Source organism: Crinia signifera, chromosome 2 (genome assembly GCF_055691185.1).
Source record: "Crinia signifera chromosome 2, ASM5569118v1, whole genome shotgun sequence".
Taxonomy (NCBI): Eukaryota; Metazoa; Chordata; class Amphibia; order Anura; family Myobatrachidae; genus Crinia; species Crinia signifera.
In genome coordinates, this window is record NC_139218.1 from 265737183 (window position 1) to 265761912 (window position 24730).

The window sequence follows — 24730 nt, forward strand, 5'->3', positions numbered from 1 at the left end:
GCCGCCACAGACCCCCCCAGCAGCGCTGGGGTGATATGAATGGCGAGCCGCACATTCTGAAGGGGAGAGCCGCATGCGGCTCGCGAGCCGCGGGTTGGCCACCCCTGCACTAGGGCATGGTGGGAAAATAAAATAGTGTGCCCGAAGCATCGCGAGGGGATGCGGTGCACTTTAAACTGTGTCCATGTCGACTGTGTTGACATTAAGGTAAAAAAGTGAAAAACCCCATGTCGACCTTTTTACTGTCGACCTAGACTCTGTTGAACTAATCACCTTTCGACCTAGAACCATGTCATCCTTTTCCCATGTCGACCTAATGACTGTCGACCATCATGCTTTAAACCAAATGATCCCAACCCATGTAAACTGCTTGGTGCATATACACTGAGCAAATTTTTTATTTATTTTTTTATCTTACCGGGAGCAGACTAGTAGGAGACTATGGAAAAAGGTTCTCTCAGCCTGTAATATAGGTCGATGGACAGCGGGTGCACGCATTAGCATTCCCCACTCATTGCCTGCTCACATATACACACTAGGAGATTTTGAGTTCAAAGTAGGTCAATACGGGGAAATTGAGCTAATTTTGAGCTCAAAATCACTAAGTGGGATATACAATCACCGGCGAGCATCTCCAGTCGGGGAGATGCCCGCCGGGCCCTATTCAATGCTGACTTCCCCGACAGCATTGAGAAGGGTATCTCGGCAGAACGAGTCCATCACAAGCTGTCGGGCTCGTTCTGCCGAGAACGTCCGGGAAGTGACAAGCTGCCAGCTGCAGCTCGCCTCTTCCAGGCCTCAACTCGCGGCCACGCCCCCTTCTCACTCCCCAGAACGCGGGACATTGAATCCCGCCTGCATGTTCTTGGTCGAGCTGACCGAAAACGGGACTGGGTCACGGCAGTCGTGCAAGCTCGACTGTCATGACCCTCACATTGAATACCCCCCTTAGTATGTATGGGCCTTTAATGCATGTCTAAGTTTTGGTATCAACCTATTGACTAGCTGTTGTCTGTCAGCCACCTGAAACCCGTTGTACTTTTGTGATAACCATAGCGATTGTAGCAAAAGGGGGACACTGTGCTGGATGATTGTGGCAATATTAGTGTGCATGCTGCAATTACACATTAAAAATGACAGCACTCATGGTCCCAGGAAGTGGGGAAAGGTCTGGAAAAAAACAAACAATATTATTGGTTGATAACGTCTTTTTGAAATTTCTGAACTACTTGCAAAAGTGCAGATGCTGGTAGTTGTGGGGTAGCGTGAGTGGCATAAGAGGTGCTTTAATTGAACCCTCCTCATTTTTCCTCATTCTTACCACTAGTTATACGCCAGTGCATAGAAGCTTTCTTTTCTTTTAGCTACTGGAAATGGAGACCCAAAGCCCGGCTGCAATTATCTTATTGCAGATTGTAGTTATATAGCATGGTAGATATACAAAACACAATAGTATACTTAGATACGGTATATGTTTACAAAGATGGGAGATCTATTGCAGATGGGGTGTTGCCCATAGCAATCAGATTCTATTTTGTATTTTTGTATTTATTTAGCACCTTCTAGAACAAGGATGAGGAACCTTCGGCCCTCCAGCTTTTGTTGAACTACACATGCTAGCATGCCCTGCAACAGTTTTTAGTATGCCAAATAGCAAAATTGTTGCAGGGCATGCTGAAATGTGCAGTTCAACAACAGTTGGAAGGCCAAAGGTTCCCCATCTCTGTTCTAGAAGATAATGGATAGCATCTGATTGGTTGCTATGGTCCCATCTTCAATCAGATTCTATCCAGTATCTTCTAGAAAGTGATAAATACAAAATAGAATCTGATTGCTATGGGCAACATCCCATCTTCAATAGAACTACAATCTTAGTAAATGTACAGATGGGGCAGGCTTCATCCTGGCTGGCGTATCGCCAGAACGTCCCCGCTGCCGATCCGCCAGCAGCCTCGCCATCCATCAGACTGAGACGCGCGTGCGTCTCACGCGCGTCTCAATCTCCGTCGGCGGGGTGACGGAAACCCTGTCCGTCTCCGCCTCAGGGAGACTGACAGGGTTAGGGCGGGGTGCGAGCAGGCGGCGGGGACCCAGGGGAGCAGATGGAAGCGCCGTCGATGCGCGCGCCTCTCGTGCGCGCACGTCCCCTTCTCGCCATCGATATGGCGCTGGCGGGGGATGGCGGCTGGCATCGCCATCCCCTGCCAAGATGGGACCTGCCCCATCTGTACCCCTTAGTGAGTTGCATCCTTCGGGTATAACTAGACATGTCACTTGTTGTCCTACTACAAGCAAAGTGTTCTCCCATTATGTCCACATAATACACATTGTGTGTACTTACTGGAATGTTTATGTGGATCGCATTGCAACATCTTAGTGATATATATTTTTTAAATATTTAAGCAGTACATGTACACATCACCCTCTATATCGAATAGCCTTGTGTAATACATTTCTCTTAATATGCCCTATTATCTTTAGGAAGGCAGACTATTGCTGTTATACATATATCGGATGTAAGCTGGAGAGTTTTTACATAATTATAAGGCGTGCTTATAAACCATTCTGTAATATGTAATCAATTATAGCCAGATGCTTATGTAATTATGCAGGTTTGTGTCTATACTGTGTACTTTTCTGTGTTTGCCTGGCATTCTCTACATCAGGGGTCCTCAAACTATTTTGCTCTGGGACCCCACCAGACAATAAAATTAATGACCGGACCCCAGCAAGTTACTGCAGAAGAAAGAAAAGTACCAAAGAAAGAAAAGAAGGTACTTATTTCCTAGCACGGCGCCAGCGATTTTGATTGTATTGATCGGTTCGGAAAAATCGCGTCTATTGCATCGCATGCCAACCAAATCGCATGTGATGCGATCGACCCGATTTTTACATTGTAATCAATGTAAAATGGTCCCTGACACCCGATTTTATATTGATTTCAATGTAAAAAGCCCGAAAACCCCCCTCATGTTTTAAATGCCCCCCCCAATGTTAATGCCACCCCACTATTGACGCCAACCCAAAGCGTGGCGAGCGGCGGCAGTACGCGTCCTCCGACCTTTTCATACCCCCACTATCCACGTCGGCGTGGAGTTTATTTTATAAAGTGTGGCGAGCGCAGCGAGCCACCGAGCCCGAAGCGTGGCGAGCGGACGCGCATAACTTCACAGGTATACACGTCCCCTCGCGGGGCTCGCCACGCTTCGGGCTTGGGGGCTCGCTGCGCTCGCCACACTTTATAAAATCAACTCCACGCCGACGTGGATAGTGGGGGTATGAATAGGGTTGAGGACGCATACCGCCGCCCCTCGCGGGCTCGCTGCGCTCGCCACGCTTCGGGTTGACGTCAATAGTGGGGTGGCGTTAACAATGGGGGGGCATTAACCATACTTTATAACCATACTCAATGAGAAATTGGCCATATTGGCCCATTTCCCATTGTCACCTATGTAAAATTGCGTTGATCGCATCGAGGCCCATTATAATGGGCCACGATCAACCCGATTTTTACTTGAAAAATAATTTAACATTATTCTCTATGGGAAAATCGCGTTGGTCGCATCGCGGCCCATTATAATGGGACGCGATAAACGCGATTTTCTCTTTCACCGGCAAATTAGCAGGTGATTGACAGAAAATCTGGTCCATCGCGTTGATTGTATGCCTTTAAGTACCTTAAACTTAAGGCATACAATCAATGAGACGGGCGCCGTGCTAGGAAATAAGTACCGAAAAGAATGTCTCTGGTGCACCTGAAGAATTATAAAATGTAACTTTTATTCATATTAGTTAAAAACTGCGAAATATAAAAAACATAAATACACATGGGACACAAACAGTGAAAAATAAAAAGGATAAGAATCCTCACGCCGTGGGGCCCCAGAGTGTGTCTCCCTTCTAATTTATATTTTCCTATATTCCTAAATGTGTCAGTATTTAGAAGTGTTTTATACTGCAATTCAGACAATAGGTGTTTTGCAGTGTTGCACAATATACTGGCGTCCCGAATCCGGGGATTATATTCTGTTGCAGGGGTATATTAAAGACAACTTTTGGTACTCTTTACCTAGAACGGCGCCCATCGCGGTGATCGCGACATCGCGGGCAGTACATAAACGGCCGCGACGCGATGCCCGCGATCACCGCGATTTTCCCATAGGGAACAATGTTAAAAAGCCTAATTGACCGCGATTTTGCATTCAATGCCTCAATGCCCGCGATTTTCCCATAGGAATCAATGTTAAATGGGCTACAGAGCCCAAATAGGCACAATTAACCCTTAAATGTCCCCCCAATTTTTGTACGCCACCCCACGATCCACGCCAACCCGAAGCGTGGCGAGCGCAGCGAGCCCGCGAGGGGCGGCGGTACGCGTCCTCCGACCTTTTCATGCCCTACTATCCACGTCGGCGTGGAGTTGAGAATAGAATAGTGTGGCGAGCGCAGCGAGCCACCGAGCCCGAAGCGTGGCGAGCGGACGCGGATACCTTCACAGTTATACGCGTCCCCTCGCGGACTTCACAGGTGTCCGTGGCGACGCGGACACCTGTGAAGCCCGCGAAGGGACGCGTTTACCTGTGAAGGTATCCGCGTCCCCTCGCGGGGCTCGCTGCGCTCGCCACGCTTCGGGCTCGGTGGCTCGCTGCGCTCGCCACACTATTCTATTCTCAACTCCAAGCCGACGTGGATAGTAGGGCATGAAAAGGTCGGAGGACGCGTACCGCCGCCCCTCGCGGGCTCGCTGCGCTCGCCACGCTTCGGGTTGGCGTGGATCGTGGGGTGGCGTACAAAAATTGGGGGGACATTTAAGGGTTAATTGGGGATATTTGGGCTCTGTAGCCCATTTAACATTGATTCCTATGGGAAAATCGCGGGCATTGAGGCATTGAATGCAAAATCGCGGTCAATTAGGCTTTTTAACATTGTTCCCTATGGGAAAATCGCGGTGATCGCGGGTACCCGATTTTGATGTACCCGCGATTTACCCGCGATGCCCGCGATGACCGCGATTTTTTACCCCCGACGCCCGCGATTCTGATCGCGGGCGCCGTTCTAGGTAAAGAGTACCCAACTTTTTAGTAATGCAGCGGCGATACAGTTAGGTAGCCTTATTCCCTAATAGCCGTGAGCTTGTGTCGCTCAGACAGTGGGGAAGGCAGCAGTGATTGTGAGCCGCCGCAGCTTACCTGCTTTGGAGTGACAGCGGCGAAGGTACACCGCTTCACTCTCCAAGCTCCATCTGCCCGGTATGTACAGTGCTCAGTGTTAGGCACTGTGGCTTTTATTCCCTGATAGCTGTGAGCTGGTATCGCTCAGACGGCGGGGAAAGCAGCAGTGGTTGTCCACCTCCGCAGCTTGCCGGTTGGGAGTGACAGCGGCGAAAGTACACCGCTTCACATGCCGTTTGTGTGCTCCCAGCCTTCCCCTCCCTCTTGAAATGTTAAAATTTTGATCTGTATAGCCTAAAATTCATGAGCGGTCCCGTTCCTGTCTACCTAGCCATGTCAGCATGAGGCGCAGTGCCTAATACGGAACACTGCGCATAGCGGGCAGACGGAGCCTGGAGAGTGAAGCAGTTAAAAGGGAACTCTTGGAACGCAAGATAGAAACATCTTGAAATTCATTTATACAGCAGCAGGGGTAGTTTTTTTTTTTTTCGCCTCACGCTGGTGGGATCTTGTGTAAACAAGGCTATTGAGTCCTGGATGGAACACGGTCAGCTGGTCTCAGAACATATCCAAGAATTGGCTGTTTAGGTGATGCTTAACTCGTGGATCTTGGCAATGGCTGTTAGTGCTCATAGAACATTGTGGCTTAGTCAGTGGCATACTGATACAAAATACAAGTGGGGCACAGAAGCCTTTCTATTTACAGTGGACACTCTCATTGGTCCTGAGCTCGATAAGTGGATATCTCAGGCTATGGGAGGTACATCTACTTATCTTCCATTTGCACTTCTGGCTCCGCAACTATTGTAGACTGGGTTATCTTATTGGTTCTTTCGGATACTAAAATGATTCAGAGTTGGCACCTTAGGTGGCTCTCCCTAAGCTGCTCATGGGACCAGAGGTCGGGTTCAATCAACAGCCACTGCCTCTCACCAGCATCCCAAAGCCACAACTATACTGTGTTATTACTGGTTTTCTTATGACCTGGGGAACCACAGGGTGGGAGCTTGTCTCAGATTTCAATGACCAAAGATGACTGGATAAGGGTTTTGGTTACTCTTGGGTACAAAATAGATTTCAAAATCCAACCTCCCAGTCGGTTCTTAACTTTAAGTTTACCAGCTTTGGAAGAGAGAAGAGCGATTCCGCAGGATGCCCATAGACTTTTGGTGGCAAGAGTCCTCATCCCGGTCCTGCTAAATCTACAAAAACAAGTTTTTTTTTATTCCAGTTTTATTTTTTGTCTACAGATGAATGGTCGGGTCAGAGCAATTTGAAATCCCGGAATCCCTTTCTGCAGTTATCTAATTCAAGATGGAACCCCTTCACTCTTTAATTGCAGTTTTGGAGGAAGAGTCTTTGGGTTTTTCTTGGATATCAAAGATGCTGATCTCCACATGCCATCTGGACTCCTCCCCACCAGGAGTATCTCTGATTTTGTCATTCAGGACTCTCCCTTCAAATTTCAGGTGTTACCCTTTGGACTCTCTTCAGTGCCAAGGGTGTTCACAAACCGGACAGGAAACTCAACCTAATAATTCCCTATTTGCATTCTGTTCAAGTCTACTTTAAAACAGGTTGTTTCAAAGACTAGCCTATATCACAGTCTGACATTTATCTTCACAAAATACCTTGCATGTGTCTTGCAATCCAGCAAAATCTGATGTGGTTTGCTGAATCAGACGGTCCATCCAAAAAATTGTAATCGAACAACTCTTCTTTTATTGTACATGTACAATGTTCTTATGTTAGCATAGTTATTGTATGTGTATGCTAAAACCTTAAGCGAAGGAATACCTGCACTCGCACTCACACAAGTAGCCAATGTTGGGGTGCCCCAAAGACACACCTTAGTGTGTCAAATATACACAGTCCAGTTTCCCTGAATAGGGAAAAATGGAGCACTCTCCGGTTTTTCAAAAAAACTTTTGTATTTTATTCATGAAAGAATTACATACCAAGCGATGCTTATCAGGAAAAAACAATCCTATAGCTCCTCCGACGTTTCGATCCACCACCGTGGATCTTTATCAAGGAGATTGTCACCATAAGAATAAGGAAAAAAGCAGTCAATCAGCAATATAGTCACCAGTTCAGGAGGTCTATCCGCGTCAGCAGCCAGAGACCTACTGGTCCGCCTCCCCGTCCCGGGTTTATATACCCAAAATGCGCGCCAATTCAAATGTGTACTAATGGGAACTCCCCCGCAGCGTCAGGCTGTACGGCACAGCCGGCGTCACTGTCAGTCTGTGCTTTCCGGTCTGTGGAGCGCAAGCGGTGACCCGGCTTCCGCCGGGTGACACGCAAGCAGTCTCCACAGTAACCAGTCATCCAGCTGATCGTGCGTCCGTCGCCGTGTCAGCCTGGAGCGGAGTTACCTCATTCCAGCCTCAGCTATCACCATCCACTGCTACGCTATGTGCGCCAGATAGCGTGGCTGCTTTGTGTTATAAATTCTGTCAGGATTTGCGATGTGCTGTCCTCTGACTTTTATGTGAGAAGCGTGGGCTGTACGTGATGTTTGCAGGCTATATGGAAGAGGCTATCTAATATATATATATATATATATCAGTGTATTTTGAATGCGTGGGTAATACCGGGGGGCTCGAGTGGCATAGTCTAGGAAAGCACAAAAAATGTTACAGAAACTGACAAAAATGAGTCAGTGAAAATTGTCTATAGGGGTGTGTCCACTGTTATAGTGGATGCTCATTCGTTGAGTCAAATATCACATATGGGCATCTATGGACAGTCACTGAATAATCAACAGTCTTAAATGCGGAAAATAAGGGGAAAAAAAGAGGAAAAAAGGAGGAAAAAAAAGGGGGGGATTTAAACTGTTCTGTACATTTGAGCAGAAAAAATAGAAATGATAAATAAAAAACATATATGAAAAATCATTGCAGGTGTCTTGACACCAAAAATGTATCTGTCCAGTGGCTCAATGTAGGGCCAAACAGCTAAGTACAGTGATATATACACATGTATGGAAAAACATACTGAAAATAAATATGAATCAATGTGAAACAATTTAAGAAGAATCTTTTCATCTGTACAAAAACCGTTCGTCCATAAGTTCACACATGGTCCATAGGTCCAAAGTCCATACAAGTGGTGGCGGACAGTAATTGGGTGGATCAGGAAAGTCAAACAAATGAATGAAAAATGAAAAATTGTGAAAAATGTAGAACAATGCAAAAATTGCAAAAAAGACGCATTAGGGATGTCCAGAGATATGTATCATGGGTTTATTTCAAAAAAATGGATAGCGGATTGTTTTCGTTCATCCCTCTCGGGGAGATGGTGTCTAGCTGGTGTATCCACCTGCTTTCACATTTGCGCAGTTGCAGTACCCGGTCACCTCCTCTTATGGGTGGTGGGACCCAGTCAATTAGGCGGCACCTTAGTGTGGAGGTTTGGTGACCCGCTTGCAGAAAATGTCGGGGGACGGGCTGGTCTGCCTTCTTGCTTTCTAAGGCCAACCTTACTGAATAGCGATGGTTGGCCATTCTTTCTCGAAATTTGCGTGCTGTCATCCCGACGTATGCCAAACCACAAGGGCATTGTAGGACATAGATGACGTGGTCGAGCTGACAGTGAAGTCTGTATTTGATCTTGATAGGTTTCCCTGTATGTGGATGTGGGAAAGTGGGCCCCGTCTGCATGCTGTTGCAGGTCGTGCATCCCGTACAACGATAACAGCCTGGTTTTCTGCTATGCAGCCATGTGGTGCCAGCTGTTTCGGTGGGGTCAGCAAGTGGGCGCATCAGAATTTGCTTCAGATTCGGACCCCTCCTATAAGCCATCATCGGAGGGCCAAAGTGTTGGAGTTTCAGTGAGTTGTCCGTTGCAACGATAGGCCAATGTTGCCTTAGACTTTTCTGTACTGCATGTGACGTGTGGTCGAAGGTATTGACGAATATCATCCGCTTCTGTTTCGTCTGCGTCTGTGTATCTTGTTGTAGATCTCTGATGGTTGCTTTCGACATGTTAACACGAGCCTTCTTTAGACATCGCCTGGTGACACTCCGGGAGTACCCTCTCTCGTGGAACTTTTGGGCCATCTCCGCTAGTTGGATTTCCATCTGGGTCTGATCGGTATTGTTCCGTATGACTCGCATAAACTGCGATACAGGTAGATTTTCTTTAAGGGTCGGTGGGTGTTGGCTAGAGTTCAACAAGAGGGTATTGCGGTCAGTCTCTTTGTGGAAAAGACTTGTTTGAATTCGTCCCGCGGAAATGCTGATGTTTATATCCAGGAAATTGATGGATGTCGCATCCACCTGGTATGTAAATTTTATGGGGTGCTCCATTTGATTTAGGTGGTCCACCATTGCTTCGAACTCCGATTTATGACCTTTCCATAGTAGGAAGATGTCATCGATGTATCTTTTGTACATCGTGACATGTTGCTGGTACCTGGGATAGATGTGGCTTTGTTCGTAGTCGGTCATGTAGATCCCGGCGTAAGAGGGTGCCAGGTTAGATCCCATAGCCGTTCCCGCGATTTGCACATAATACGTGTTATGATACAGGAAATGATTGCAAGTGAGGACCAGTTCGGCCAGGTCTACCAGGAAAGCGGTTGGAGGCGATAATGTTGCTCGTGTGTCAAGGGCAGATTTCAGTGCCCGTAGGCCATCGGTGTGTGGGATCACTGTGTACAGTGAGTGTACATCCATGGTGGCAAGAAGGTTCGTGGTGTCAGAAATGTCCATTTCGAAGAGATTGTTCATAAAGTCTGTGGTGTCCCGAATGTAGCTCTCTCCACTGGTCACCAGTGGTTGGAGATGTTTATCTACATAGATAGCCAAAGGTTGTAGCAGTGATTTGCGAGCCGAGATGATCGGCCTACCCGGTGGGCGAGTGCAGGACTTGTGGACCTTGGGTAAGGTGTACAGTATGGGACAAACAGGGTGGTCCACCGTGAGAAAATCAAGAGTGTCCTTATCAATCCATCCCGCCTGAAGTGCCGACTGTAAAGTGGCATCCACCCTCCTTTTAAATTTGGGGATGGGGTTAGTCGGAACAAGTTGGTATGTATCGGTATCATTGAGTTGACTCATAATTTCAGAATGGTAATCAGACCAGTTCTGGACAACCACGGCCCCACCCTTATCGGCCGGACGGACCACCAGGTTGGTGTCCCTCTGTAGGCTCCTAAGGGCGGACCTTTCGGTGTGTGTCAGGTTATCGTATCTTTTCATGGATTTGACCTCGCGTAGGTCTTTATCGACCAAGCGTGCGAAAGTCTTGAGGCTGGGGTTGGAAGAGATTGGGTCGAACGTCGAAGGTTTTTTTAATTTTGGTGTTGATACAGGATTCGCGGTATCACCGAAGTGTTCCCGAAGGCGAATTTTACGATTGAACTTAAAGAGATCTACGGTCGCATCAAAAGAATCATGTTGCACCGATGGGACAAAGGAAAGGCCCCTTGAAAGAAGTTGTATCATGGCTGGTTCAAGTGGGGTGTCCGACAGGTTGAACACTAGGTTCTCCCCCGTCCCCTCCCTTTGTGGCCTGTGCCTCCCCTTCCTAGGGTGGGGTCTACGCCTTTTGGTTTGATTTGGCGAGCTGTACGCCGAGGGCCAACCTCTAAAAAATCTTCGTGATTGGCTCTAGAACGGGGTTCAGAGGATTCGTTCTCTGAAGCAGAGGTGGAGGAACCTGTGCCAGGTCGAGAGGGGCGGTTATATTGGCGTCTATTTCTGGGGAATCTTTGGGATCTACCAGTACCTGGTTCGCCCAACAGCCAGCGGTACACTGTATGGTTCTGGTAGTCAGCGGTAACCGTGGCGAGCTTATTCCGCTTAAATGACACCAGATCCCTTTTATAGGTCTCTATCTGGGTTCTTAGTTGTTCAATGAGATTAGTGGACCTGTCAGTTTTGATTGTGGCTAGGTGTGCCCGGCCAAAGTCTTCGATCTCTTGTTTAATTTTCTTTAGCTCAGTACCAACCTCTTCCACCACCAATACCATCAAGTCAAGTGAGCACTTATTAAGAACGCCACACCAGCGACTACAGAAGGCTGGGTTATATCTCCCGATAGTGGGTATGTTGGCTATACGGAAGCCCCTGGGGATATACTTTTTCCGATGATATTCGGATAAAAAGTGCCCGTGAAGTGATAAATCGGTTTCCCGTTTGCGTAATCTGTATAGTCGGTGGTATAGGTCTAGTGGTGATTCAGTTGGCAAGATGTCAAAATCTGCCTGGTCAAATAGGACTTTTTCTACGTCGTCGTCCGTCAAGGATATAATGCCGTGCTCAGCCTGGGACAATAAGTTATCATCTAAGAATCCAGGGTTGTCAGTGGCCATGTCAGGGTGGAGGATAGTGAGGATAAAGATAAAGATAAAGAGGCAAAGTGACTGTTGTGGACTGTCATGTAACACAAAGTGCAAAATGACTATGCTGGCGGGTTTCAGAGGTAAGTGACCACTGTACAGTTGCAAATAGACAAATACGTGGGTGTCAGGTAAAGGGAGTGAAAAAATTGGATTTCCAATCCCAAACACAAGCGAAGGAATACCTGCACTCGCACTCACACAAGTAGCCAATGTTGGGGTGCCCCAAAGACACACCTTAGTGTGTCAAATATACACAGTCCAGTTTCCCTGAATAGGGAAAAATGGAGCACTCTCCGGTTTTTCAAAAAAACTTTTGTATTTTATTCATGAAAGAATTACATACCAAGCGATGCTTATCAGGAAAAAACAATCCTATAGCTCCTCCGACGTTTCGATCCACCACCGTGGATCTTTATCAAGGAGATTGTCACCATAAGAATAAGGAAAAAAGCAGTCAATCAGCAATATAGTCACCAGTTCAGGAGGTCTATCCGCGTCAGCAGCCAGAGACCTACTGGTCCGCCTCCCCGTCCCGGGTTTATATACCCAAAATGCGCGCCAATTCAAATGTGTACTAATGGGAACTCCCCCGCAGCGTCAGGCTGTACGGCACAGCCGGCGTCACTGTCAGTCTGTGCTTTCCGGTCTGTGGAGCGCAAGCGGTGACCCGGCTTCCGCCGGGTGACACGCAAGCAGTCTCCACAGTAACCAGTCATCCAGCTGATCGTGCGTCCGTCGCCGTGTCAGCCTGGAGCGGAGTTACCTCATTCCAGCCTCAGCTATCACCATCCACTGCTACGCTATGTGCGCCAGATAGCGTGGCTGCTTTGTGTTATAAATTCTGCTCAGACAGTGGGGAAGGCAGCAGTGATTGTGAGCCGCCGCAGCTTACCTGCTTTGGAGTGACAGCGGCGAAGGTACACCGCTTCACTCTCCAAGCTCCATCTGCCCGGTATGTACAGTGCTCAGTGTTAGGCACTGTGGCTTTTATTCCCTGATAGCTGTGAGCTGGTATCGCTCAGACGGCGGGGAAAGCAGCAGTGGTTGTCCACCTCCGCAGCTTGCCGGTTGGGAGTGACAGCGGCGAAAGTACACCGCTTCACATGCCGTTTGTGTGCTCCCAGCCTTCCCCTCCCTCTTGAAATGTTAAAATTTTGATCTGTATAGCCTAAAATTCATGAGCGGTCCCGTTCCTGTCTACCTAGCCATGTCAGCATGAGGCGCAGTGCCTAATACGGAACACTGCGCATAGCGGGCAGACGGAGCCTGGAGAGTGAAGCAGTTAAAAGGGAACTCTTGGAACGCAAGATAGAAACATCTTGAAATTCATTTATACAGCAGCAGGGGTAGTTTTTTTTTTTTTCGCCTCACGCTGGTGGGATCTTGTGTAAACAAGGCTATTGAGTCCTGGATGGAACACGGTCAGCTGGTCTCAGAACATATCCAAGAATTGGCTGTTTAGGTGATGCTTAACTCGTGGATCTTGGCAATGGCTGTTAGTGCTCATAGAACATTGTGGCTTAGTCAGTGGCATACTGATACAAAATACAAGTGGGGCACAGAAGCCTTTCTATTTACAGTGGACACTCTCATTGGTCCTGAGCTCGATAAGTGGATATCTCAGGCTATGGGAGGTACATCTACTTATCTTCCATTTGCACTTCTGGCTCCGCAACTATTGTAGACTGGGTTATCTTATTGGTTCTTTCGGATACTAAAATGATTCAGAGTTGGCACCTTAGGTGGCTCTCCCTAAGCTGCTCATGGGACCAGAGGTCGGGTTCAATCAACCGCCACTGCCTCTCACCAGCATCCCAAAGCCACAACTATACTGTGTTATTACTGGTTTTCTTATGACCTGGGGAACCACAGGGTGGGAGCTTGTCTCAGATTTCAATGACCAAAGATGACTGGATAAGGGTTTTGGTTACTCTTGGGTACAAAATAGATTTCAAAATCCAACCTCCCAGTCGGTTCTTAACTTTAAGTTTACCAGCTTTGGAAGAGAGAAGAGCGATTCCGCAGGATGCCCATAGACTTTTGGTGGCAAGAGTCCTCATCCCGGTCCTGCTAAATCTACAAAAACAAGTTTTTTTTTATTCCAGTTTTATTTTTTGTCTACAGATGAATGGTCGGGTCAGAGCAATTTGAAATCCCGGAATCCCTTTCTGCAGTTATCTAATTCAAGATGGAACCCCTTCACTCTTTAATTGCAGTTTTGGAGGAAGAGTCTTTGGGTTTTTCTTGGATATCAAAGATGCTGATCTCCACATGCCATCTGGACTCCTCCCCACCAGGAGTATCTCTGATTTTGTCATTCAGGACTCTCCCTTCAAATTTCAGGTGTTACCCTTTGGACTCTCTTCAGTGCCAAGGGTGTTCACAAACCGGACAGGAAACTCAACCTAATAATTCCCTATTTGCATTCTGTTCAAGTCTACTTTAAAACAGGTTGTTTCAAAGACTAGCCTATATCACAGTCTGACATTTATCTTCACAAAATACCTTGCATGTGTCTTGCAATCCAGCAAAATCTGATGTGGTTTGCTGAATCAGACGGTCCATCCAAAAAATTGTAATCGAACAACTCTTCTTTTATTGTACATGTACAATGTTCTTATGTTAGCATAGTTATTGTATGTGTATGCTAAAACCTTTAAATACTCTTCCACTCTGTGGAAACATACATCGTCTTATTAAAGAGGTGGTTCTGGCTAACGAGTAAATTTTGGCTGTTTTACACTATGGTAAGAGTGTGCCCATTAATTTCTGTTGGGGACCACTAGTCCTGGGTGATATGCGGCAAGATCCCATTTTGGTAGGTCGCGGGGCTTTTTGTTTTTGCCAAGTTCCACTTAAAATGCAGAGGTCCAGTCTCAAATTCATGTAAATATATAGGTAATAAAGGTTTCAGGGTGTTGTCCCGCACCAATAGTAAACAATTTTTTTTTTTTTTTTACTATATCTGTATGTAGTGTCTTCCCAACCGGTCTTTAATTTTTCAAATTGGGCGTGACAGGGTTTGCTTAGAAGTAGGGGACTTGCATTTTTTCTATGGGCCTGTTCTATTAAATACAGCCCCATTATAACAGGGTGTGGTCTAGAAGATCTACTGTGTTCAGGTAGACAATCAATAATTTGACACAATATGGTCGGCATGCATTTGTTCGACAGAATGGATGCGTGTGCATGTGGTAGGTTATATAAATCGTAAGCTCCACTGGGGCAGTACCTGATGTGGAATATGTGTGCGCTATATAAGAAACTGTAAATAAATAATTACCACACATAACTATCAGCTTGGCAATGCGGATTCTAAATTAAAAGAAAATATTTTATATATGAGTCAAAGGTACTTGTTTCCCCAGCACAGTATCACCGATTTTCAACTGTATGAAATCGGGTCCATCGCATCGCATGCGACCAAATCACATGCGATGCGACGCGACCAAATTGACCCGATTTTTAATTGTACAGCCACCCTCATGGCAGATTGCAATGTTAAATGCCCCCACAGACCCGATTTTTTTTTTTATTTATTTTTGTATACCCAACCTGATGGGTAATTATGATGGGCAGCGGTACGCATCCTCCGACCTTTCCATACCCCCACTATCCACGTTGGTGTGGAGCTGATTTTATATAGTGTGGCGAGCGCAGCGAGCCACCGTGCATTACTTCACACGTATTACGCATACCCTTGCGGGGCTCGCTGCGCTCGCCACACTATATAAAATCAACTCCACGCCGACGTGGATAGTGGGGGTATGAAAAGGACGGAGGACACACACTGACGTTGACCATGGTGTTGCGTTAACAAGGGGGGGGGGGCATTTGACATAATAATTAACCATCAGGGTGGGTAGACAATTAAAAATCGGGTCTGGGGGGCATTTAACATTGGGTCCAATGTAAAATCGGGTCTCAGGGACCATTTTTACATTGGGTCCAATGTAAAAATCGGGTCCGTCGCATCGCATGCCATTATAATGGCATGCGATGCGACCGATTTTTTAAATTGTATTAAAAACGTCTTTAAAGCCCGAAAATCGGGTCGGTCGGGTTGGGTCTGATCGGGTCCCATCGAATACCTTAAGTTAAGGTATGCGATGGGACCCCGACGGGCGCCGTGCTAGGAAACAAGTACCGAGTCAAATACCATGTGTAATGCTAATGTAAATCTTCCTTAATGCATAGAGGACGCAGTCTCATCAGACCCTTGACACTGACTCACTTGAACACTGGTAGATTGGACTTTTTATTTTGTGTGGTATAAACTTTATGCCTCTGCCTCTCTTCACTACTCCAGGATGCACCACCCTCACTCACCATGGTCCTGTTCAGTTTTCCATAGTTTTTTTTTTTTTGTCTGTTGAATTTGCTGCTCGTTTTTATCGTATGCCTCCATGTCCATTGTGTGCTATGCTAACATGTTGTACCTTCACTAGCTGTGTAATCTACGCAGCGTGCCGTGGACTGCTACCTCTGGTTGGTCCTCCTTAGGCTGTATGAACTTCACTGCAGGTTCTTGTATAGCTGATCTCCCACAGTGTAACCTTTTTTTGTAGTGGCTGCCTTACCTGGTATGCTAATGGGTGGTATGAAAATGGTTGTGGTTATGTTGGAACTTACCTAGCACTAAGATACTGCAACCACCTATTTTTGTGACCTCTTCTAGTTGTGACCTACTCCACCCAGGGTAATCCTATGTAGTTTGCCCACAACTGCTGCCTTGCCTAATACCTTTTATGGGTAAGACTAGAAGACTCGTGAAAGTTATTACCCAAAATGTCTGCACCAACCCTGCTTTATGTTTATTGTGCTTTGCAGGCTTTAGTTTTTAATGCTTGCTAATTCTTAACCATTCGGATGTTGATGTTTTATTATCAACAATTGCTATATGTTGCCATGGTCTGTATTAAATGAAGTGGGTGGAGTAATTTTCAGAGTAATAAAAACACTTTGCCGGATTATACATCGCATAAGGCCATGCATGTGGACCCTCCCCTCCACAGCTCTGCTACCTGCCACCATCAGTGGCTCTCCCCAGCATAGCATGATTCCCTCCCGCATCTGATGTGTCTGGATACATAGAGGCAATTGGGAAAACAATGGTTTACATGTATTACAAATAGTTTTACTAGTAATTTGATACTTTTCATGTGTCACTGAATTTTTTCGCAAACTTCTTTTATCCCTGGTAAATACAACCCATATTCTGAAAATGCTGTCATTTTTATATAATATTAAATGTATTTGTTAAATGCATTTTGATGTATTACTCGAATGCCGGAAGTCTAACTGCCGCTTATGTTTATTTTGCAGACTGAGACAACAATTGGCCTCAGTTCATATCAGCAGAAAAGGTGAGTTGTTTGCTCTATGTATCTGACCCTCCCTGTTGAAATTCCTAGAATTGTTTTGAATAGAAACAAATACACCTTTCAAGAGAGATTAGAGGCCAGTGTCTATATCAACTGATGTAAGACTATTGATTTTATACATCAAGAAGGGGAATGCGTTCCCGAAACGTTATGAAAAGCACAGCTTCACTTGTTACACTGGAGTGACCAGTTGCTGTATGCCGCCTCATATAGCATCCCAATAATTGAAGGGGACACCTTTTGGGGGAAGGCATTCTATCCTTTTTTAACACTTAACCCCTTCCCGACATTTGACGTACATTTACGTCATGGTCGGGAAGCACTTCCCGACACATGGCGTAAATGTACGTCATGGATTTAAACTGTCACCGCGTCTATAGACGCGGTGACAGTTTCAACATGTCTGCTGTCCCTGACAGCAGACATGTCCGTGCATGCCCAGGGGGGGCTGCGATGCCGCCCCCCCGTCGGCGATCGCTGTGATTGGCTGTTCAGTGTGAACAGCCATTCACAGCGTTTTCCTGTGTCACCGGCGAATAACGTTCGCCGGTGACACGGGATCAGAGGTGATTGGTGCTGTAAAGTACAGCACCAATCACCGCGGGGTGTAAGGGTGACACTGGTGTCACCCCACCTCACCCCGCCCGCCCCCAAAGGCCGTGATTGGTCCGTCGGACCGACGGACCAATCACAGCCAAGGAGGGGGATTTAAACTAACGGTGACTGCACTGCAGACGCCATTCCGGTCTGGAATAGCGTGCAGTGCGGTCACCGTACCCCCCTGCCGCCATACTGACCAGAACCTTGCTCCATACTTGCTCCATACTTACCTGATCGCTGCTTCATCACTGCTTCCTGGATCCTGTTGCTACTTGTGCCTTCCTGTGAAATTGTGCTGCTGCAGTGTACTAGCTAGATAGAGAGATAGATAGAGAGATAGAGAGAGATAGAGAGAGATAGAGAGAGATAGAGAGAGATAGAGAGAGATAGAGAGAGATAGATAGAGAGAGATAGAGAGAGATAGAGAGAGATAGAGAGAGATAGAGAGAGATAGAGAGAGATAGAGAGAGATAGTGTCAGAGAGTGCTATATTTTGTGCTGCTGCAGTGTGATATAGTTATAGATAGAGAGAGAGATAGATAGAGAGGCCTAGTGACAGAGTGCTATATTTTGTGCTGCTGCAGTGTGATAGTTATAGAGAGAGATAGAGAGAGAGAGATAGAGAGAGATAGTGACAGATTGTGCTATATATTTTTTATATAACTGACTGCTGCCCCCTCCTTTTGTGCTGATCAGTATAAATTAACTGATCAGCAACTTTTTGGGGGCGCAGGTTTTTTTTTATATATAGATATACCTGTCAGTGCTGCTGCTGCAGTGTCATAGAGTGATAGATAGTGAGAGATAGAGAGATAGAGAGAGATAGTGACAGAGAGTGATAGAGAGTGCTAAATTTTGTGTCTGCTGCCCCCGCCTTTTGTGCTGATCACTATATCTGAGGTGATCAGCAACTTTTTTGGGGGTACAGAGGTTTTTTTTTTTTTATATATACCTGTCAGTTGCACCAAAGGTTGTGCACCTGCTGCACCTCACTGGTAATCAGTGTCGCATCACTGATCACCTTTTTTTTATTTTTTTTATGCAATCAATTTTTATTGAAGAAAGTCACAATACATCATTGATACGAAACAATGTGATGTACAGTCGAGTAAGAAAATAATAAAGACTTTTACCGGACTTATGTGCAGTCTTTGTGTATCTGAATATGATGTGGGTATATTTATAAAACAGAACATTGGCATAATGTGACTGATCGTCGTTTAAGAGGAAAATAGAGGTACCATCTTTGAGAGAAGCTGAAGTATAGTGAAAAGATGGTAAAGAAGAGAGGGGTGGAGGGGATCAGGATGGGGGGGGTAAGATGGGGGAGGGGGGGTAAGGGTTTTGCCCGGGGACCACTACAACTCAACAACCTGGCCCGGTGTATTATAATGAGAATAGTCTGGGGATTCTTTATAGGTGAGCCAGCCTAACCATGAAGCAGTGAAAGTCTGGGGAGTCTCTTTCAGGAAGGAAGTCAGGTCCTCCATGGACATGTATAGATCAATTCTGCGAAACCAGTGCGCAATTGGAGGGGCCAAATTGGTTCTCCAGTGGCAAGGTATGACCGCCCTAGCTGCGTTCATTAGGTGTCTGATTAAAGATTTCTTAAACCGGGATATGGGCATATCCATTAGATTGAGCAGCCAAAATTCCGGATCAAAGGGGAGAGCGGAGTTAGTAATTTTTTCTGAGATTTTATGTATCTGACTCCAGTATTCTTGGATAATTGGGCAAGACCACCATATGTGTAGGGGGTTACCCGGGTGCTGATTGCATCTCCAGCAGAGATCCGGTATAGCGTTATTCATTTTGTGTAGTGTGGATGGGCATCTATACCAACGCGATAGAATCTTGTACTGGGTTTCAAGTGTTTGGATTGATGAGGAGGATGCAAAGACATATTTAAATATTTGATTCCACTGGTCCTTCGACAGGTCCCGACCAAGCTCTTTGTGCCAAGCTACTGTATATGCAGGCGTTTGATCAGGGAGGTTACTCAGGCATATTTGATAAAATTTAGAAATCAAGTGCTTTGGAGGCTCCTGAGAGAGCAGTATAGTCTCAAAGGGGGTCGGCTCCCAGCAGTGGTTTCGTTTAGGAAGGGAGGATACATAATGTCTAATTTGGAGGTAGAACCATAAAAGCCCCGTCGGAAGACCAGCATCCTTATGTAAGTCCTCAAAGGTACGTAAACCAGATCTATCCACTAACTGACCCAGGTATGATATGTCCACAGAGAAGCGACTAGGTAGGTTACGCAAGTTGAGACCCGGGGGGAATTCAGGATTATTGATTAGAGGAGTAAGGAGTGTTGTACCTGGGTTAAAATAGTGGAGACGTCTGTACCTGCCCCAGCACAAGAGTGTCGGGGTCAGAGTTGGGTGCCGTACCCGAGGGATCTTCCGGAGCCAAGGAATGACCCGGGGGGAAACACCCACCGAGTGACCTTCGATAGCCGGCCATTGTTTGTATTGTACAGGTCTAGACATCTCCACAATCCTGGTTATGTGTACGGAATGGTAGTAACTGAGGAAGTGGGGGAGTTGTAAACCGCCCCTATCCCGACTTTGAAAAAGAACTCTTTGAGAGATTCTAGGTCTACGGTTCATCCAGATAAATCTACTTACTATACTTTGTAATTCTTTGAAGAAGGAGGAGGGTATTGTAATTGGGAGAGCTTGGAGTAAAAATAATATTTTGGGGAGGGTATTCATTTTTATTGTGTTGATTCTGCCTAACCAGGACAATTTAAGTATGGACCATTTTGAAACCGAGGCTTTTAAGCTAGCGAGTAGAGGTATAAAATTAAGCTGGAAGAGATTTGAGTTATCCCTGGTCAACCAGACCCCTAAATATTTGATTCGTGTTGGGTGCCATCGGAAAGGAAAGGCCCTCTCAAGACCCTCCACTATGTTAACTGGGGCAGATATATTTAAGGCTACAGATTTATTAAAGTTGATTTTGAAGTTAGATAGTAGAGCGAATTTCTCGAATTCTAACATCAAAGATGGCAGGGAAGTGGTAGGACTCGAGATGGATGCCAATAGGTCATCTGCATATAGAGCCAATTTATGCTCGTTTCTGCCAACCTGGACACCCTTGATGTTATCATTCATTCGTATCGCACGCGCCAGGGCCTCCATGCACAGTACAAAGATTAAGGGCGATAGAGGGCAGCCCTGGCGGGTGCCATTCCGAATCTTAACTGGGCTTGACAGGGCTCCATTAACCCGGATTCTGGCTGAGGGGGTGCTATATAGGGCCAGTATACGGTGGAGACACCTCGGGCCTAGCCCTATGTGTTCTAGAAGAGTCTCCATGAAGGTCCAGTCTATCCTGTCAAAAGCCTTCTCTGCGTCAGTGGACAGGAGGACCACGTGGGCTTCCCCAAGCTTTGCAAAGTGAATTAAATCAATCACCTTGGTTGTATTATCTTTTGCTTCTCTACCAGTGACAAAGCCCACCTGATCCTCATGAACCAACCCAGGGAGAAGGGGGCCAAGCCGCAAGGCAAGAAGCTTGGCAAATAACTTCAGATCTGTGTTTAAAAGTGAGATGGGCCTATAGCTGGAACACTGAGCTGGGTCTTTCCCTTCTTTCGGAATGATGGATATATGGGCCTCTAGGCTTTGTGCGGAGAAGATCGTTTCTTTTGAGATGGCGTTGCATGCCTTTAGAAAGAGGGGCATCAGTAACGAGCGGTGGGACTTATAGTAAAGTATCGGGAATCCATCTGGGCCTGGACTTTTCCCAGAGGGGGTATTAGATAGGGCCTGCTCTAGTTCCTGTATAGTGAATGGGCGCTCTAGCAGGGATAGATCTGCCTCAGAGAGTTTTGGAAATCGCACTGCTGTTAAATACTTGTTAATCTCTTGTTTAAGTAAAAGTTTGTCTGATGGGGAAGATCCATCTCTTAAATTATAAAGCTTTGCATAATACTCCTCAAATGCTTTTGCTATCTGGGTAAAGGTATGTGCCCTTTTCCCCTTGGCATCTATTACATTCTGGACATATGTTTGCGCTCTTTGGGTTCTTAAGGCCCTTGCTAACATGGAACTGGGTTTATTGCCCCAAAGGTAATATCTATGTCTGCACTTGCGCAGCTCAAGTTTAGTCTTATCTCGCAATAGTTGATTAAGCAGCACCCTAGTCTCAGTTAATTCTTTTAACGTGTCAGGTGAGAGTGTGGATTTGTGAGACGTTTCTAAATATTTTATCTGCTCAATTAGTTTCACCTTCTGCGCTTCCTTTTCCTTCTTCATTAAGGACCCCAGTTGTATGCACTTCCCTCTAAGCACGCATTTGTGCGCCTCCCACACTGTTATTGGGGATGTTGAATCGTTATCATTGTGAGTGATATAATCTGAAATTGCTGCAGATAATTCCTTTTTGAATCTAAGATCAGAAAGAAGGAGTTCGTTAAATCTCCAAGACCAGGGGCGTGGAGTGGAGGAGGGGATTTTCACTGTGAGGTGGACAGGAGCGTGGTCAGACCAAGTGATCTGTCCGATTTCACTATGTGTGAAATGTTGTAAATACTGGTGGTCCACCAGAAAGTAGTCTAAACGGGAGTAAACGGAGTGGGGTGTCGAGAAAAAGGTGTAGTCCTTAACGGAGGGATTGAGAATCCTCCATACGTCTATCAATTGATGGTCATGTAGCAGTTGCCTAACCTTACGATGATCGCGTATACGGGGGGAGTTAGGGATTGGGTTACAGTCCAGCGAGGGGTCCAAGGACCAATTGAAGTCTCCACCTATCATAAGGCAGCCTTCTCTGAATGGCTCAATAAGTCGCAGGACTCTACTAAAAAATTGTCTCTGCCTTGTGTTAGGAAAGTAAACGTTCACAAAAGTATATTTTTGCGAAAAAATTGTGCATTTTAGTACTTGACAACGCCCTTCCACTAATGTATGATGTGAGATGTCTAAGGGTTGTAGTCTGCGCGATATTAGCAGGGAGACTCCTAGGGTTTTTCCCATGGAATTACTGCTGGAATATACTAGGGGGTAGTGGTGACTAGTCATTCTAGGTGAGGCACCCAATTTAAAATGCGTTTCCTGCAGAAAGGCTATATCAATTTTTTTGGACCTCAGTTCTCGAAGCATATGAGATCTTTTCTCTGGCACGTTAAGCCCCTTCACGTTTAGGGAACAAAGATTAAGTGTGATTGCATTCGGTTGCGGCATGTCAGAGTAGTCTAGAGCACACTATTATGTAACATGTTCGGTTCCAGTCTAGCTGTATACAAATGAAGAAGTCCCAGGGCAAAGGGAAGAAAGGGGAGGAGGTAAGGAGGGGGGGAGGATAGAGGAGAAGAAAAGAGCAAAGAAGAAAAACACATGAAAAAAGCAGAAAATTACAAATTTCCAACAAGTAAAATGAAAAACCACTGTTGGATCTAGTGATGCTACCGTGTGGCATCACAATCCAAGGGAAATGTGGTTCACCCTAACTGGGGTTAGTGCCCGCAGTCCCCACCGGGCGTGGGGTGATGTTAGAACCAACATGGAGGTAAAACATTTTCAAACAGCTAACACTATAAAACATTTCAAACATACATTCTGTTTACTAAAAGCTATCCAACTCTGGAATGTAAAGTTACTCGTATGAGAGAGGGTTCCCTGAGGTAAACTTCCACCAGTGGACCCTCCCCCCAGGGGCATAGCTATTAGACTATTCGGAGCATAGTATAGTTAGGGGAGGGGGAGCCGGTATTGACAACAAGTATGGGACCCGTCGGGCCCTAAAGTGGCGGAACCAGGGTTGATATTGAATTAGTACTACAGACCGGAACTTTAACAATTGGGGAAACTTTTAATAGGCTATTGGGGAAAGGCTAGACTGAAATATTAAGGCCTAGGGGGATGAGTTGTTTTGATTTAAACTTAGACCAGTGAGGATGTATATTTACTTTTCCCTAAACATCTAGGGAACCCTGTAAGTGACGGGTAAGGCCTAGGTGTCTAAGTAGCTGGAGAGGGAGGCTTCTCACGGAGCCAGTATGACCATATAAGGGGGTCTGTGACAGTTCCAAGAGTCTTGAGCTATCACTAGAAATGAAACATTGAAATGATTCTTACAAACCCTCTTTTTCATTAGGTATTGGTCAGTTCATCAGAGGGAGTTCGGTGTCAAGGCACTGCATCTGGTTGGGTCGATCTGGATGATGAAGGTGTACTGGCATTTTTACCCACGGTCTGCCAGCGTGTGTGGCCGTGCGGAGGGCGTGGGGGGTCAAGGCGTTTTGTCAGGTGTATCCATTCAGTCAGGTTTGGTCTGGATATTGCAAGGGTCTTACAGAATGAGTCTAGGTCTTCCGGGGTTTGCAAAGTCACCAATTTTCCTTCATGGGATGCCTGAATGCTCAAAGGGAAGCCCCATCGGAATCTGACATTTTTCTGCTTAAGTAAATCGGTGAGGGGTTTGAGAAGGCGTCTCTGTTGGAGGGTGCTCCACGAGAGGTCAGGGAATATTTGGATTCTGTCACCGTTAAATTCAATGGCGTCTACCTTTCGGGCCTTATTCAAAATGTCTTCTCTTTCTTTATGATAGTGTAGGCGGCAGATGACATCTCTGGGTTTGTCGGTTTGTAGCCCTCGGGGTCTCAGGGCACGGTGAGCACGATCGAAGATAATGATGTTATTGGGCAAGGCGTCTGTTATCTCATTGAAAATTTTTGTGAGAGCGTCCTCTATGCCAGGGCCCTGTATATCTTCGGACAGGCCTCTTACCCGTAGGTTGTTCCTCCTCCCCCTGTTGTCGATATCATCTAACCGGCGTTGGAGAGATACCAATTCTTGAGCGTGGGTGGAGGCAATTTCGTAGAGTTTGTCCTGATAGTTGGCAATGTCTCCAGTTTGATCTTCTAACTCAGAGACTCGTTGTGTCGTATGGTTCAGGTCGGATTGGATCGTTGAAATCTCCACTTTAATTGTTTCACGTAATGACTTTTCCAGGTCAAGGAAATCTGTTTTGGATGGGAGATCTGCTTTGGTGGGTAGGGTGCGAAGGTATGTTAGGACCTCCGTCAGCGTGACCTCTGTAGACTGAGAAGTGGGGGGGCTCGTTAATGATTCCATCTGGAGGGGATCTTTTGGCGACTGTGTACAGTCCGAGGATGCTTGGATTTCTTCTGCGCCAGCCCCAGGACCTTGTGTGAGGTATCGGAAGATGTTGGGCTTAGGTTGACTGTCACTCGGGTTCTTAGACACTGGCGT

General features: G+C 46.2%; 1 protein-coding gene across 2 annotated transcripts in view; it reads left to right on the forward strand.

Moving 5' to 3' along the window:
• The window catches only part of TMEM131 (transmembrane protein 131), a 264088-nt gene that overhangs the window by 54369 nt on the left and 184989 nt on the right, over positions 1 to 24730 (forward strand). For both annotated transcript variants that reach the window (XM_083168563.1, XM_083168562.1), the window contains exon 3: positions 16849 to 16889. In XM_083168563.1, coding sequence (XP_083024689.1) covers positions 16849 to 16889 — 41 coding nt within the window. The remainder of the gene's footprint in view (positions 1 to 16848; positions 16890 to 24730) is intronic.